The 15402-nt window shown below is 35.6% G+C and overlaps 1 protein-coding gene across 1 annotated transcript in view; it reads left to right on the plus strand.

Moving 5' to 3' along the window:
• Window positions 1-7943: 7943 nt before the first annotated feature.
• Window positions 7944-15402, plus strand: part of LOC140229920 (uncharacterized) — a 72426-nt gene continuing 64967 nt past the window's right edge. Inside the window, exons 1-4 of the mRNA XM_072310120.1 lie at window positions 7944-8006; window positions 12916-12987; window positions 14116-14187; window positions 14804-14875. Of these exons, the coding sequence (XP_072166221.1) occupies window positions 7996-8006; window positions 12916-12987; window positions 14116-14187; window positions 14804-14875 (227 nt within the window). The 5' untranslated portion in view covers window positions 7944-7995. The remainder of the gene's footprint in view (window positions 8007-12915; window positions 12988-14115; window positions 14188-14803; window positions 14876-15402) is intronic.

The raw sequence follows: 15402 nt of genomic DNA on the forward strand, positions 1-15402 counted from the left end.
ATGAAATACGAGGAGCAGTCAAACCAAAGTGAGCAAGTCCATATTCCTATACATTCTCTACTGTGGAAACAGAAAGACAATATTTTCGTTCCTTTCTCTATCGTTCTCATATTTTTGCAGTTTTTTTTTTTGGATCATGTATTTTTCCAATTAAAAGACAAAGTAATGGTCTATTGCAAAACATTTTTGTTTTAATGACTAAACAGACAAAGTATTCATCATATCGTTATCGTCATATCAAACATGTGGAACCAAATCATAGGTATCATGTTCTTGACACGAATTGATTCTCCGCAATAGGTATCTGCAGAGCAATAACATCACAGCGATCGACCCGGGTGCATTCGATGGCTTGGATTACCTCAGCGCTTTGTAAGTCTTGATAATGATAGGCCAATTCCATTGTTGACCACCATCATGTTTTTCCCTTTAAATACATGACTAATACTCTTTAAAGACGTTTAAAGACAAGGGCCAGAACTAAAGAAAAAGAACATGTAACAGAAATAATACAATGCTCACGATCAATGTGATAAATCCGAAGAATGTCAAAGTCATTCTTTTTATCTAATTTCGCAGTTATCCAATAATTTCAAGGGCGGATTTAGCTCTTTGTTAGGGGGGGGGGGTTCCCCTCTGGGCGATTTTCGTTGTTGTTATTGTGTTTTTGTTTTTTTTTTTTTTTTTGCACCCCCGTAAGTGATGTTTTCCTGGCATCTCCTAACACAGTAAAGACCATACAGTGCATGAGAACGCATTTTCTCTATTTTTCTCTAAGGATGTGTGTGGTGTGGGGGGGGGGGGGGGTGGACAAATCCCCAACCCCTCTCTTTGCAGATTCGCAACTGATTTCGCTCTGTAAGATTCAACTGTTGTTATTACAAGATGAATAATCATAATGTTTCGATTGATTTCGCCTTTTGTGTCTTGACATTACGAGGGATTTGGCAAGAAATTTGATTGAAACGGTTGAAGAATGTACCTGGAATGGTCCCGGAAGCCTCTCGTGGTTGTAAGTATGTTATTAAAAGGCCAAAAATGTTTTGATAAGGATATATTCCAGATTTTGATTGTTTTTTTTTTAATTTAATTCCATATAGATTAGGAAAAGAGAAATTGTGAGATTTTCTACGATACAAGTTCTATGACATGAGACTATATCATCCAAACTAAAAATATGATTTGAAAGCATTTATATTATATTCAACAAGATGCTGCTCATGTTGATATAAAGTGTGTAATGTTTAATTTGAAAGTTATGCCTATATACTCTTCTTTCATAGGCCTATCTAATGTCTTGACAAAGCTAATTGTAGAAGAAAACCAAAACAATTACTAAGCAAAACAAAGGACTTACCAGACATTACATAGGATACAAAAAAAAAGGGGGGGGGGGTTCAGCTGTGGGAGGGGAGAAACCCTTGTGTTTATCATGTTCTTTTGTTTCATCTTCATCAATGAGGTCATACACCATTTCAATTTCTCTAGTAAACATGTCAATGATTCGCACCGTGTTACTTCCCGAAACCTTAAACTGCACATTGCTTGAATATGAGACCATTCTGAAGCAAATAATTTTCACAGAACAATACTCTCTAAACGATTTTTTTTTTTTTTTTAGAGAGTAGATGATTATATAATGTACTCTGAAAAAGAATCTCACAAGGATTGGAACAATCATCCCCCAGCAGTCCCACTGATTCCTACTGATCAGTTACTAGCCATCCACTCTAACTATGTCTGTGCAATGTACTAAACTGGCCTCGAGGTCTGGGGATACGATATTCATTGCCTGAACTAGAATTGCATTGCCCGAATCGAAGACGAGGGCAATATAATTCAAGTTAGGCCAGTTAATGTCGTATTCCCCGAAATAAGACAGTCCATACATTATTTTGACCCATTTCGGGCATTTCGAGCAGTAGAATAATATTCATTACAATTTAAAGTTTAAATTTGAATCATCGCATCCTTTCAGCAAAATTAGAATATTATGGCATAAGACAGTAAGAGGCATTGTGTTGCTGTGGTTCCAAAATTACCTCTAAAATCGATAGCAGGTATTGTGCACAAGAATGAAATATCCAGTAGTAGAACGATCACATGTGGAGTACCGCAAGGATCCGTGCTGGGTCCCACACTGTTCCTATTATACATCAATGGTTTACCTGGCTCATCGAACAAAAGAAATCGATATTAATGACGTAAATGGAAAATTGAATGAGGTACAGGAATGGTGTATTGTGAATGAATAAGCTATTAACTTGAAGAAAACAAATCATAAAGGACCAAGACAACCAATTGCAATTAAAGGTGTATTAATTGTCTCTGAAACGGTTAAAGAAAGGGTACATGTAGCATCTTTTGTAGGAATCCAAACTGACGAGAGCATGATGTGGAAGGATCACATTCAATGTATATTAAGAAATGCATTAGGCGCAGAATTGGCTTGATTTTTAAGTTAAGATACTTTGTTCGAAAGCATGTTCTCATGTTTTTGTATAAATTCTTCTACAATCACATATGGAATTGAAGTTTGGGAAGTACCTACAAAAGCCACTCAAATTGTATATTTTTAGCACACACACACACACACAAAAATGGCCTTGAGAGCAGTTACATTTCCCCCTTAAGAACAAGTTCTTGGCCATTATTCACTAGTCTAGGAGTGTTAGATGTTATCGACCTGCATAAGCTTGCGGTGTCAACCTGTATGATCTACACAAGGGACATTTACCACATTCTGTAACACAATATTATAAGCCAATGAATCATGCATACAGATCTAGAGGCAAAGATCATTCCATGCTTAGACTCCCGAAATGTAAAACGACACGTGGTACATTTTCTATATCTTTTGTTCGGTAAGAATTTTGGAATAGTTTGCCCAAAAATATTCAAGAAGAAAGAACAAGCTCTTCATTTTGAAGAATCCTAAAAAAAAAAAAAAAAAAAAAAAATGTACCTTTATAGTACAATAGACCTTGCAATAAGCAGTTTAAATACACCTGTAGCTATAATGGGAGAAGCATTCTCGATTAGAACTTGTGCTAACCTTTGGTTCCCCCTTTAACAACATTATGTTCTGTTTTTATTGTATTTTTTCTTAGAACCTTTGTCTATGCATATGTCTACATTACATACTTATTCATTCTCTTTGCCTTTTCAGTGATATATGTATCACAACGAAACTAAATTTATTATACTACATGTATTCTTATGAGAGATAAATATAAGTATGTAAAATATATGCTTGCATAGCTGTAAGAACCTTGTACAAAATCATTGTATTCTCATAAAGAAAAAATCATGTTATTGTATCTTACATTATGGAATTTCATGTTATCATATCCACATGTTGTTAATAAACTTAGCTCAACTTTTTTCTTTCATTTTCCCAGTAATTCCAACCTGTCTTATCAATGTCTTTTACTATGAACATGTTTTCATGATGTAAATCGAATGTAAAAGTACACGAATTTTGTTTTTCTTGATGGTATTGTAAATGATGTCACGGAGGTACAACGGGCAGGCCCTATATTTTACTCAACGATGTGATTTCCATGTCGTTCGTTGTGATATGTCATTCCCATCTCCCATTCTTTTTATAAGATGGCTCTCCAGGAACAAGATCGTAAGAATTGAGGCAAACGCATTCAGTGGTTTGGATCTCATAGTTTTGTGAGTATTCAGAAATTCATAAACCATCGATGTTCCTTCTTACTCATCCAGTTGATTGATATGTTACATAACTCGTTTAATCTGGTCAACTGAACGTATGCTAACACCAAACAAACAAACAAACAGACAAACAAACAACAACAGCAACAACAACAACAACAACAAGCCGTGGGGGGGGGGGGTGAAATCTCCACAAATACATGAGCTTGCCCACCGCAACAGTTCATGGAATTCGTGTTCAAACAAACAGTGAACTTGCGTTTGACCAGGTGACCAGAATGGTCCTTTAGTTGACATTATAGTAGGTATTCATTTCATTGTTTTGTATTGGATGCAGCAAAAACCCCTTTCTTTTGATATTGCCAAATACCAGTCTTCCTGTCAGTTGGATGACCTGGCAAGCACCCGTTTTAGATAAGGTTGACATGAATAATCATCCCATCCCAGATGCTTATCTCAGTGAATTAACAAACCAACATGCTTGTTGGAAAAAAGTGACCTTTTTCTGCTCATGCGCAGAGTGGAATTACGAACTGGTCTATCTATCTAAGACCATACAACGAAGAGGAAGTGTGATAATTACCCAAGAACAAAAAAAAAAAAAAAAAAAAAAAAAAAAACTATCATCACAATGCAATCCAGTGCCAAGGAGAGAGTCGTTAAGGAAACCTACACCAAGGACTAACGCTGAAGATCGGGTTCAGCCCAAAGCGATCCAGATGAATTATGACATACAGAACATTCGATACCACTTCAACGATAAGTAGGCCACTTCTAGGATAAGTAGGCCACTTCAAGGATAAGTAGGCAAGGAGTAGGCCAGGGGTTGCGCTGACGGACGGACGTGTTTGACAGGACGTGATTGACGGGACAGGCTGGGGAGGGGGACGCCCGGGCTGACGCCCGGCTATAGTTTTGTCTCGCCCTTTTCGCGTGCAATTTTCTTTTCTACCACATTTTATCAACCTAAGAAATATATACCATTGGAAACAAGCCGGGGTACCTATGACAAATTTCAGGTAAGCCACACCGGCCAGCCCTATGGCTAAAGGCTTAGGGAATATGGAAAGGCACGAAAACAGAACAGAAGAGGTCTTTACCAGTCCTATGGACTTCACCCCTGTCACTAGTCGAGTAGCCAAAAGAAACAAGCAGAGTTCAAGTAGCACACCAGAACAAACAGATCAATGAAGCACCAGCAATGACTCGTCCCATAACCAAATTACTGTTAGAATAAGAGAAGTTGGTTTCAACATAACCAAACTAGGTCCACTAGAAATAGCAAAAGAAACAGGAAATATCACTGGTGCCTCTACCATTAGATCCCTAGGCCGAGAAGGCATAGAACTAATCGTAAACTGCTACACTTTAAGACAGGCAAAGGCATCTCTCAGCATCACAGAGTTCTGTAAGAAAATAGTGACAGTCAGAAACACGCTAGACCCCGAACACAAAGGGTTTATAAGTGGCGTATCGGTAGATTTAGACAATGATGAAAATATGCTGGAAGAAATACAAAAGAGCACGAGAAGGCAAGGAGTAACTTTCCGCAAGAGATTGAAGAGAAGAGATAAAGACGGAAACTTAATGCCTATAAGGGCAGTATTGCTTATCTTTAGGACAAAAACGATGCCAGAATCAATCAAACTCGGATATGACCAGATACAGGTCAGGCCATACAACGAACATGTACTCTCTAAAAAAATCGAGTGAAAATATTCACTCTTAAAGGAGAGAATACAAAAAAGAGTGAATTTAGAGTGAATTTGGAGTGAATTTGGAGTGAAAATGTTCATTTTCACTCATTTTGGAGTGACCTCAGGGATCACTCAAGGATTTTGGAGTGATCCCTGAGATCACTCTAAAACAAGTGAAAATGAGCATTTTCACTCCAAATTCACTCCAAATTCACTCTAAGTTCACTCTTTTTTGTATTCACTCCTTTAAAAGTGAACATTTTTCCCTCGATTTTTTTAAAGAGAGTAGTACGTTGTTTCAAGTGTCAAATTTTTGGCCATGTTGCCAAGTACTGCAAATTGACAAAAGTTCGATGCCCCCGCTGCAGTGAGGAACGTATACATTGCAAGAATGCAATAAGAAAAACGAAACGCTATAAAATGCGTAAATTGTGGGGGTATCACTCAGCGGCATAAAAAAGGTTACCAACGTACTCAGAAAGAAAAGATATACTGAATGTTCAAAGCGAGAAGAAAATCTCTTTCGCAGTGCAGTCAAGCACGTGCAAACTAAACAAACGGCAAACACTCGACACATTCCCGAAAAAGCTGCGAAAACGAGACAGAAAAAGTAATACAGGTAATATGTTTTATTTCATAGTATTGGTTTGTCTGTTCAAGGACCACAAGAAATTCCACAAATCTATACATGTCACCATCAATTTATGTACTATGTAATGTAGGATTATATAAATCGTTTGGAATATCTCTTTAAAGTAATCCCTAAGGCTAATATACGGTCTCTGCCACAACATAATAATTCCAAAAGACAGATATGCCAGTTTTCTCGATCAGACCTTTCGCATGTAATTTCAAATTCAAAAAGTCGATGACACCTTTGACGATCTTGCCGACTTTATTGATCAAATTTCGCTACTTGTCAATATGTAACGCTTTCTCTGAGCAATGATGCTGAGCATGTAATAGCGTAACCTATCACGAAAATCCTTTGTATGGTCCAAAATCAATTATAAGCAGTTATGGAATAATAAAATATCACAGTTCCTAATTCGACTGGAACTGGGATACTTTTCTTTTTTGGTTATTCTATTTATCTGAACAATTAACTGTGACACTAATTATCCAGAATAAAAGTATCAAAAATGCGACTTACTAGGATTGACGAGGATTTTTTTTCTTTTTTACTTTTTTTTTTGGGGGGGGGCGGTTTCTATGCAAGTACGTCGTCTGCTCGTTCTTTACATACTCAGCGTGTTTATACGAAGAACATGCTTCTTAAAGGTGCTGAAACCATCATTTGTCATTTCTTTTTGTTATAAAATGCTACAACGTTCACTGTGGAATATATGAGTATATGAATATAAGAATGACCCAAATCCATGGAAGATCATTTCGAGTAAACTAAAAAAAACTTCATATCTTTTTTATTTGTCCAATAATATTCTATTTAACTGTGGTGGGAAGGCAACATTGTATATACAAATTAGAATATATATTATTATGGCAATTAACATTTACGTTAATTGTGGAGAGGCCATTTTGTGTGGTGGACTTGAGTCGTTCTTTGATTCATATACATGATATTCTGCTATAGAGATGGGAAAAGGATGAGAGAGGGCGCTTTTATATGAATGTAAGAATGACCCAAGTCCTTCATTCTTACATTAATATAAGATTTATCTCATTCATTTCAGGCACTTCCGGGGGTAATTAGGATTTATCATTTGCACACAAGATGAGTCCATGCATAAGCTACAATTTTCCATGTCAAACTGAATTTGGCCAACAATTGGACTTGGGTCGTTCTTATATTCATATACTCATATGGTATAAGGACTATTCGTGCGCTTCACAAACTATTGGATTGATATATCGATATCAACTGTGATTGAATATTCCCTACTCCTCATTGTTTTCCATTGTCAGGGACCTTTCAAATAACAAACTGAAGGGGATTGAAAGTTCAGCTTTTGATGGACTCCGCAGCCTCTCTTGGTTGTAAGTACCACATCGAAACCTTCACAGGCACCCAAACTTACTATGCCTGTTTGTGATGTATCCATGAGTCATAGTCTTATAAAGATAACATATATTTTGAGGTTATCTAAGAATGTCATCGCCTTGTCTTTGACACGTTCTCAAATCTTTATGCTACATTTACTATTTGGAAAATAATAGTGGTAACGAAATGAATGAAAATTTGGATCTTTCGCTACTGATAGTGGCATTGTTGCGATTTGAAGTTATGTTGTTATGTTTCAAACAAAAACACGAATGTCTGTCATATTTCGTGGAAAAATTAGAGTTGAATGCAAGGATGTATTACTCACAGAATGTCGATATGAATGTTATTGTCACCGGTGACGTCGTACTTTTTAACATACAAAACTTGAGCACAATATTAAGTACCCGATTCAGATGCTTTTGTCTCATTTCATTTCCTTTGCTTTTCATTGATATTTCTTCAAAACATTGAATTTTTACATGAAAGAATTTGAAACAGAGTGAGCCTAATAATTTCACATTTTATTTCTCATTTATCACTCATCTTTTCTATAGGATACTTTCTGGAAACGAACTCGTAATTGCAGACTCAAGCGCTTTTAGTGGACTTTCAATGGAAGTGTTGTAAGCGTGTCAATCTCTGCTTTATTCTAATTTTCTTCAAATTATAACAACTTTCATTTAAAGGGATCGTATAGTTTTGGTTGAGACGTAACTTCAGGTTCTTAACAGTTTTTGGTGAGATAATGAGAAACCGCTTTGATTCACTTTATGCTTATGATGTCTCAACCATTCCAGTTTTTGGTATCTCACAAATATGTTAAAAGCGCAATCCTCATCTCCACCAATACTAAACCATCCATTCAGATGCGTAATACATGTGTCTGGGTATCATGAATTATGTTTCTGCCTATCGAATAAATAGAAACGAGTCTCCACAGAGATTTGAAAATAAAAATAAAAAACAAACGGTGTTTAAAACACCTGCAGAGTCAATAATGCTTTGTTGATTGTGTTATCTAAATACATTTGATTTTAAAATATTTGAAAAACAAGCAACCATGATGCGCACGCGAGGAAACTTTCTTTTTTTTTTTCTTAAGATGTCATAAGTGTGCCAGTTGTATTCTACAATTAAGGTGTGTGAATAATTCTCACATTTTGATAACTATTTAGATATTTACATACAGTCAAACCTGTCAAGTGGCCACCTAATGGAAACGATAAAAGTAGCCGCTATAGACAGGTGGCCACTATAGGCAGGTTGGTTGCCATTTTGAATTTCAACACTTGCAATGTTAAATAGCATAGAATACCGCATGCTATTCTTTAAAAAAGCAGCAAATAAGTTTGCATGAGCAGCTATAATATGGATTTTTCAGATTACTTCATTATAAACTTTCTTTCAGCTTACTTCTCTTATTTTGATTTTCAAAATAATATTTCGATCCTGAAAAACTTGCTCATACCGTTCTCGCATGAATGGGTTCACGAGAGAGTTCGAGCAGGGGATCGATAATGTGCGAAGCTGACGTAAACAACACACAATACTCAGACAAGTATCCCATTGTCCTTATTCAAAGGAATCTAAATCATAAATTAGTCGGCATTTTAGTTAAATTCTACAATGTTATTAAGAGATGCCTTTGCCTCCGTAACACCCGTCAGGGTGGCATTACTAAAGTCTAGATCTAGTCAAGTTGTGGTGAGACGTCTTTTCACGGCTACGAGAGCTACGTTTGTCTATCATATCTGCAGGATTATGACAGAGCAAGGTTTCGGTATAGAATTCACACAACTAACGTAAAGGGCGTATTCAAAACTGATTTAGCGTTTCAGCTAAATTTTTGTGGCCGCTACATGCAGTTAGATATTTCCCACGGGATACAAATTGAGTGGTCCGTGACCAGGTATAATAGTCAGGTCGCTTAGTGAAATTACCGTTACACGGTGGATAAAAGCATCAAATTTGGCATATGGATTCCTTTAGGACTATTAAACAATATTAGAGTAGGAGCCCTCTGGAATTTTTTGATTTTTAGGGTGAAAATGCTGAATTTTGATATTTCTTTGTAATATGATATATATATAATACTGTATTGCGTAAGTAGGGCAGGTCGCTTAGTGAAATTACCATTACACGGCGGATAAAAGCATATTTTTTTTCTTTTCACACGGATTCCTTTAGGACTATTAAACAATATTAGAGTAGGAGCCCACTGGAATGTTGAGATTTTTAGGGTGAAAAAGCTGAATTTTCATATTTCTTTATGATATCATATATATATATTGTATTGCATAAGTAATAGTCAGGTCGCTTAGTGAAATTACCATTACACGGCGGATAAAAGCATCATTTTTTGTTCACACGGTTTCCTTTAGGACTGTTAAACAATATTAGAGTAGGAGCCCTCTTTAATTTTTCGATTTTAAGGGTGAAAATGCTGAATTTTCATATTTCTTTATAATATGATATATAATTATATACTGCATTGCGTAAGTAGGGCAGGTCGCTTAGTAAAATTACCATTACACGGCGGATAAAAGCATATTTTTTTTTCTTTTCACACGGATTCCTTTAGGACTATTAAACAATATTGGAGTAGGAGCCCACTGGAATGTTGAGATTTTTAGGGTGAAAAAGCTGAATTTTGATATTTCTTTATAATATCATATGTATATTGTATTGCGTAAGTAATAGTCAGGTCGCTTAGTGAAATTACCATTACACGGCGGATAAAAGCATCATTTTTTTTTTCACACGGTTATAGGACTACTAAACAATATTAGAGTAGGAGCCCTCTTTAATTTTTCGATTTTTAGGGTGAATATGCTGAATTTTGATATTTCTTTATATAACATGATATATGTACTGTTGCGTAAGTTATAGTCAGGTCGCTTAGTGAAATTACCATTACACGGCGGATAAAAGTATCAGTTTTTTTTTTTTTTTTTTTTTTTCACACGGGTTCTTTGAGGACTATTAAACAATATTAGAGTAGGAGCCCTCCGGGACTTTTGTAGAAAAACACTAAAAAGATCAAATTTCAAAATGGCCGACACTTAATTGGGAAAACCTTAACTTTTCATGTAATGTGGGTAATACGATGACAATATATTGCATTTGTTTTTGTATTTTGGGTTTTCTTTAGAACTTTGGCTTGAACATTGCGTTAGAAGCATTATATTCCTGCGTAATGTAAAGTCTCTGAACTAATGGGGGAGAGGTATAAGGGCAAAAGATGAGAGTTCACAACAGATCTGAACTTATACATTGTATGTTATCACTTTTCCTTACTCACGCAATACAATACAATATATATATCATATTATAAAGAAATATCAAAATTAAGCATTTTCACCCTAAAAATCGAAAAATTCCAGAGGGCTTCTATTCTAATATCAATGGGTATAATAGGTCCTAGATGATCACTTTCCAAATTTGGTGCTTTCATCAGCTCTTTAACTAACGGTAAGCCCAAATGTTGACATTAAGCGACCTGACTAAGGAAATGTGATAACATGTAAGTTCAGATCTGTTATGAATTTATTTATTTTGGAATTGGATTTCGTTTGTGTGTGTGTGTGTGTGTGTATCTTTTCCTTAAAAATTGCAGGAGGACTCCTAATGAGGAATCCGTGCGCCAAATTTGATGCTTTTATCCGCCGTGTATGTAAAGCAAGACGATAAAAAAAGTAGGCAACAGAACAAGCGAATCACCACTTTTTAAGTTGAGGGTCGCCCCCTTTGCCCTACCCCTCCCCCAGCCGGTCAAAGACTTTACTGATACGCAAGAATATAAACAATGCTCTTCTACCGCATTGTCCAAATTCAGGTTTTAAGCCAAACCAAAAATAAATATATATACTAATATTTTCATCGTATCACCTATCCATAAGTAATGTCACATGAAAAGTGAAGGGTTTGCCATAAGTGTCGGCCATTTTGAAATTTGATCTTGTGTGTGTGTGTGTGTGGTTAGTCTAATATTGTTTCCTAGTCCTCAAGGAATCTGTGCGCCACATTTTATGTCTTTTTTCCCCAGCGTATAGAGCAAAACGAGAAAAAAAAAAAGGCAAAAGAACAAGCGGACAACCATGTTTTTTAAGGGGGGGGGGTCCCGCCCCTTTTGCCCCACCCTTCCCCCAGCAGTTCATGCACAGAGACTTTACATTATACAAGAATAAAGTGCTCCTAACGCAATGTTCAAGCCAAGGTTCTAAAGCAAACCAAAAAAAAAAAAAAAATGTAATATATTGTCATCGTATCACCCATATGACATGAAAGTAAGTGTCGGCCATTTTGAAATTTGATCTTTTTAGTGTTTTTCTGCAAAAATCTCAGAGGGCTCCTACTCTAATATTGTTTAATAGTCCTCAAGGAATCCGTGTGAAAAAAAAATGATGCTTTTATCTGCGTGTAATGGTAATTTCGCTAAGCGACCTGACTATTACTTACGCAATACAGTAAATATATCATATTATAAAGAAATATCAAAATTCAGCATTTTCACCCTAAAAATCGAAAAATTCCAGAGGGCTCCTACTCTAATATCAATGAGAAGGTCCTAGGGGATCACCTCTCCAAATTTGGTGCTTTTATCCGCTCTGTAACGGTAAGCCTCAAATTTGACATTAAGCGACCTGACTATAAGGGTATAAAGGGGATAAAGGGTATAAAGGGTCAGTAACACAGCAATTTCGTGCGGGGGATTTTTCATCAGGCCGCTATACAGGTGGACACTATAGGCATGTGGCCGCTAAGACAGGTTTGACTGTACCACATTCTATATGATGTCTTTGTCCGTTGTTAGCATGCCTTCATATTGAATTGAATTGATGAGGTTTATTGTTCCTGAAATTGGCAGCCCAGAGGTTGAAGAACATTCAGTTTACAGAGTATAGAGGTAGGTCTACATACTAGTCGATGAAAATCCCAGTGATTCACAAATAATACGTTTACAATAAACATATTGAGAAGTTATACATAAAATCATACATTTATTAATCTAAATCAACAAATACATGAGTACAATAAAACAACAGAGAAAAAACACTCAATACAATACCTTTTCTTTACAACTGTGGATTATGAATATTTATAAAAACTTAGTCTAATCAACAACAACAACAGCAACGAAAATGCATTATGCATGGTTGTAATAAAGGAGAAAACGTTATTGCACAGCAATTGTAAAACATTAGATTTACCTACCAAAGCAAGATGTTGAAAAAAAAATGATATTATTTAACACCAAAAACCTAACATAATGATATATTTCATCGAAAGGTTGCGTTTTCATTTTACTATATTATATCATATCAAAATCTATATTACATAAACAAACATCAAATACACCATTATTGCAATCACACTTCATTACTTTCAACATATGTGACAGTGCATCACAAAACGAACAAAAGGTCGCACACACAGATATAGGTACAACCTCCACCACTAGATAATTATACATATCTTATCTGAGACAGACAAGCCAAGCTAACACTTTTTTTCTTCTTCTTCCTTTCCTAGAGATCTCAGGAATAATCACATTACGCATCTTGAAAAAGAAGCATTCAGTGACCTGGAGAGCCTTTTAGTTCTGTACGTATATCGGATACTGATAAACTGAGCCTCGACATTACCGATAGTTAAAAAAAAAATGTTGTGATATTCTGAGAAGAACTTCATGTTATTCTGTGCATAATTATGGTTTATAACATAGATATGCTTTGATTTGGAGGCAGTAGCTTTAAAGTTTCTCTTCTTTTTTCTCTAGATGGATTAACACGTATTGATCATTATAGACCATATAAGATTGATTCAATGATTGCGTAAGAACTGACGACAAGAGAAATGAGTATATGAATATAAGAACGACCCAAGTCCATGGAGTCCATGGAGTAAACTAAAAAAAACTTCATATCTTTTTTGTTTGTCCAATAATATTCTATTTAACTGTGATGGGATGGCAACATTGTATATACAAATTAGAACATATGTTATTATGACAATTAACATTAACATTAATTGTGGAGAGGCCATTTTGTGTGATGAACTTGGGTCGTTCTTTGATTCATATACATGATATTCTGCTATAGAGATGAGAGAAGGACGAGAGAGGGCGCTATAATATGAATGTAAGAATGACCCAAGTCCTTCATTCCTACATTCATATAAGATTTAACTCATTTATTTCAGGCACTTCCGGGGGTAATTAGGATTTATCATTTATACACAAGATGAGTCCATGCATAAGCTACAATTTCCCATGTCAAACTGAATTTGGCCAAAAATTGGACTTGGGGCGTTCTTATATTCATATACTCAAATATTCCCGGTATAAGCCTCTTTTTTTCATTATTATCTCTAGTCCTTGAGTATTAGTCTTTTCCTCACTCTTGTTGGTAATATTAAACACGGCAATTACTTTTTCCCCCTTTATTGGATGGATTTTGCAACCCGCCTTTTCAATCCGCACCATGTGTTCGATTTAGGTTTTGTGACATTAATATCTCCCTTTAAGAGTTAACATAACAATTGCAAAATGTCTTGTAGGTTTACATTGTAATTACATATTGATGTATAATGTTGTTTTCAATGTGTGCAGTAATCTATCATCTCTTACTTTGAAAATACGACAGTCTGATAATGCCTTTGTTACGCCGATGATGAAAAATTTCTAAACATCAGTAATCATTTATCTTTGTCTCTCCTTAAAAAAAAAAACAGTTTTCTCTCAAACAATAGCATTTCTGAGATCAAAGACGGAGCATTTGACGGGCCAAGTAGCATCTTGATGATGTATGTATTACACTAAAGACATGGTTAACATCCACCATGTCATAATAACCTTTTCCCTTGGCATTTGCTTTTATCTACAGTCTTATAAGTATAAGTAGTTTGTCGTTACATTTTGAAAAACGGCAATATCAAGAATATCTTTGTTTAAACAAAGGAATTTTCTATTGTTGAAGACATCTGCTTCAACACATTTACAAACTTTTTACGAATATACAATGAAATCTGCAATGAAAATTAAGGTTCCTTCACGTTCGTGTTTACCCACCAGGTCATTGGGGATTTTGCAGAATCTTATCATGTCATCGTCATTAAGTTGAGAAAAACCTTTACTTGAACTGTAATGTCTATGGTGAAGACCTTTAGGTCACATCTTGTTACCGGCAAACAAACAAGAGTAATAATCAATATCTACAGCATTTTGTGTGTATGAAGCGGGTATGTCTGAGCGTTATGACGTCATTTTGCACAATACAATACAATACAATACAATATTAGTGGGTCATAAACCACACATTTTTCGAAACCGGAAACAATGTGAAACGATATCTTTCGTATTCGGTCCTTCTTGTTTGTTGATTAACTGTTCTCTAATCGTTTTTGCTATATTCTTTCGAAGAGATCTTGCGGACAACAGAATAGAGGAGATTAACCAAGGAGTGTTTGCCGGTCTAAATGTCATGGTATTCCTGTAAGTGAAGTGCTCACATTTTCCGATTCAATGTTACACAAGATTTAATTATGGTAAACGCTTGACCTACCTAACTCATCAATCAGGTATGTCGGGTGTATTTCAAATAACTAAGAAATGAATGGAAAAGTATGATAGGGGGCGGGGGAGGCGCAAGTTCTAGGATTGTTGCCTCAAACCATACTATAATTATTTTGATAACATATGTACTGCATGTTTTTCAGTGAATTTACCGCGAAACACATATTTCTATTTACTTGGTTTGCCTTAACTTGGTATCAAATCATCTGAAGTGCAGGATTGAATGAAAAAAGTGCGTGTCATGATGTGCGAACAATGACAATGCGGTGTCTTTGTGTAATAATGCAAATGAAGAGTTTGTTCGCAAAAACCGATAAGTCAATTTTTGAAGATTTTGAAGTACGGTCTCTGTCATAAAGTACAACATAATGATATATTGGTCTCTACATAAAAAGGTACATTTTTGAAGTTATGGTCAAAAGAAGCAAAACATTTTGTTTTATTCT

The sequence above is a fragment of the Diadema setosum genome, chromosome 6 (genome assembly GCF_964275005.1).
Source record: "Diadema setosum chromosome 6, eeDiaSeto1, whole genome shotgun sequence".
In the NCBI taxonomy this organism is placed as follows: Eukaryota; Metazoa; Echinodermata; class Echinoidea; order Diadematoida; family Diadematidae; genus Diadema; species Diadema setosum.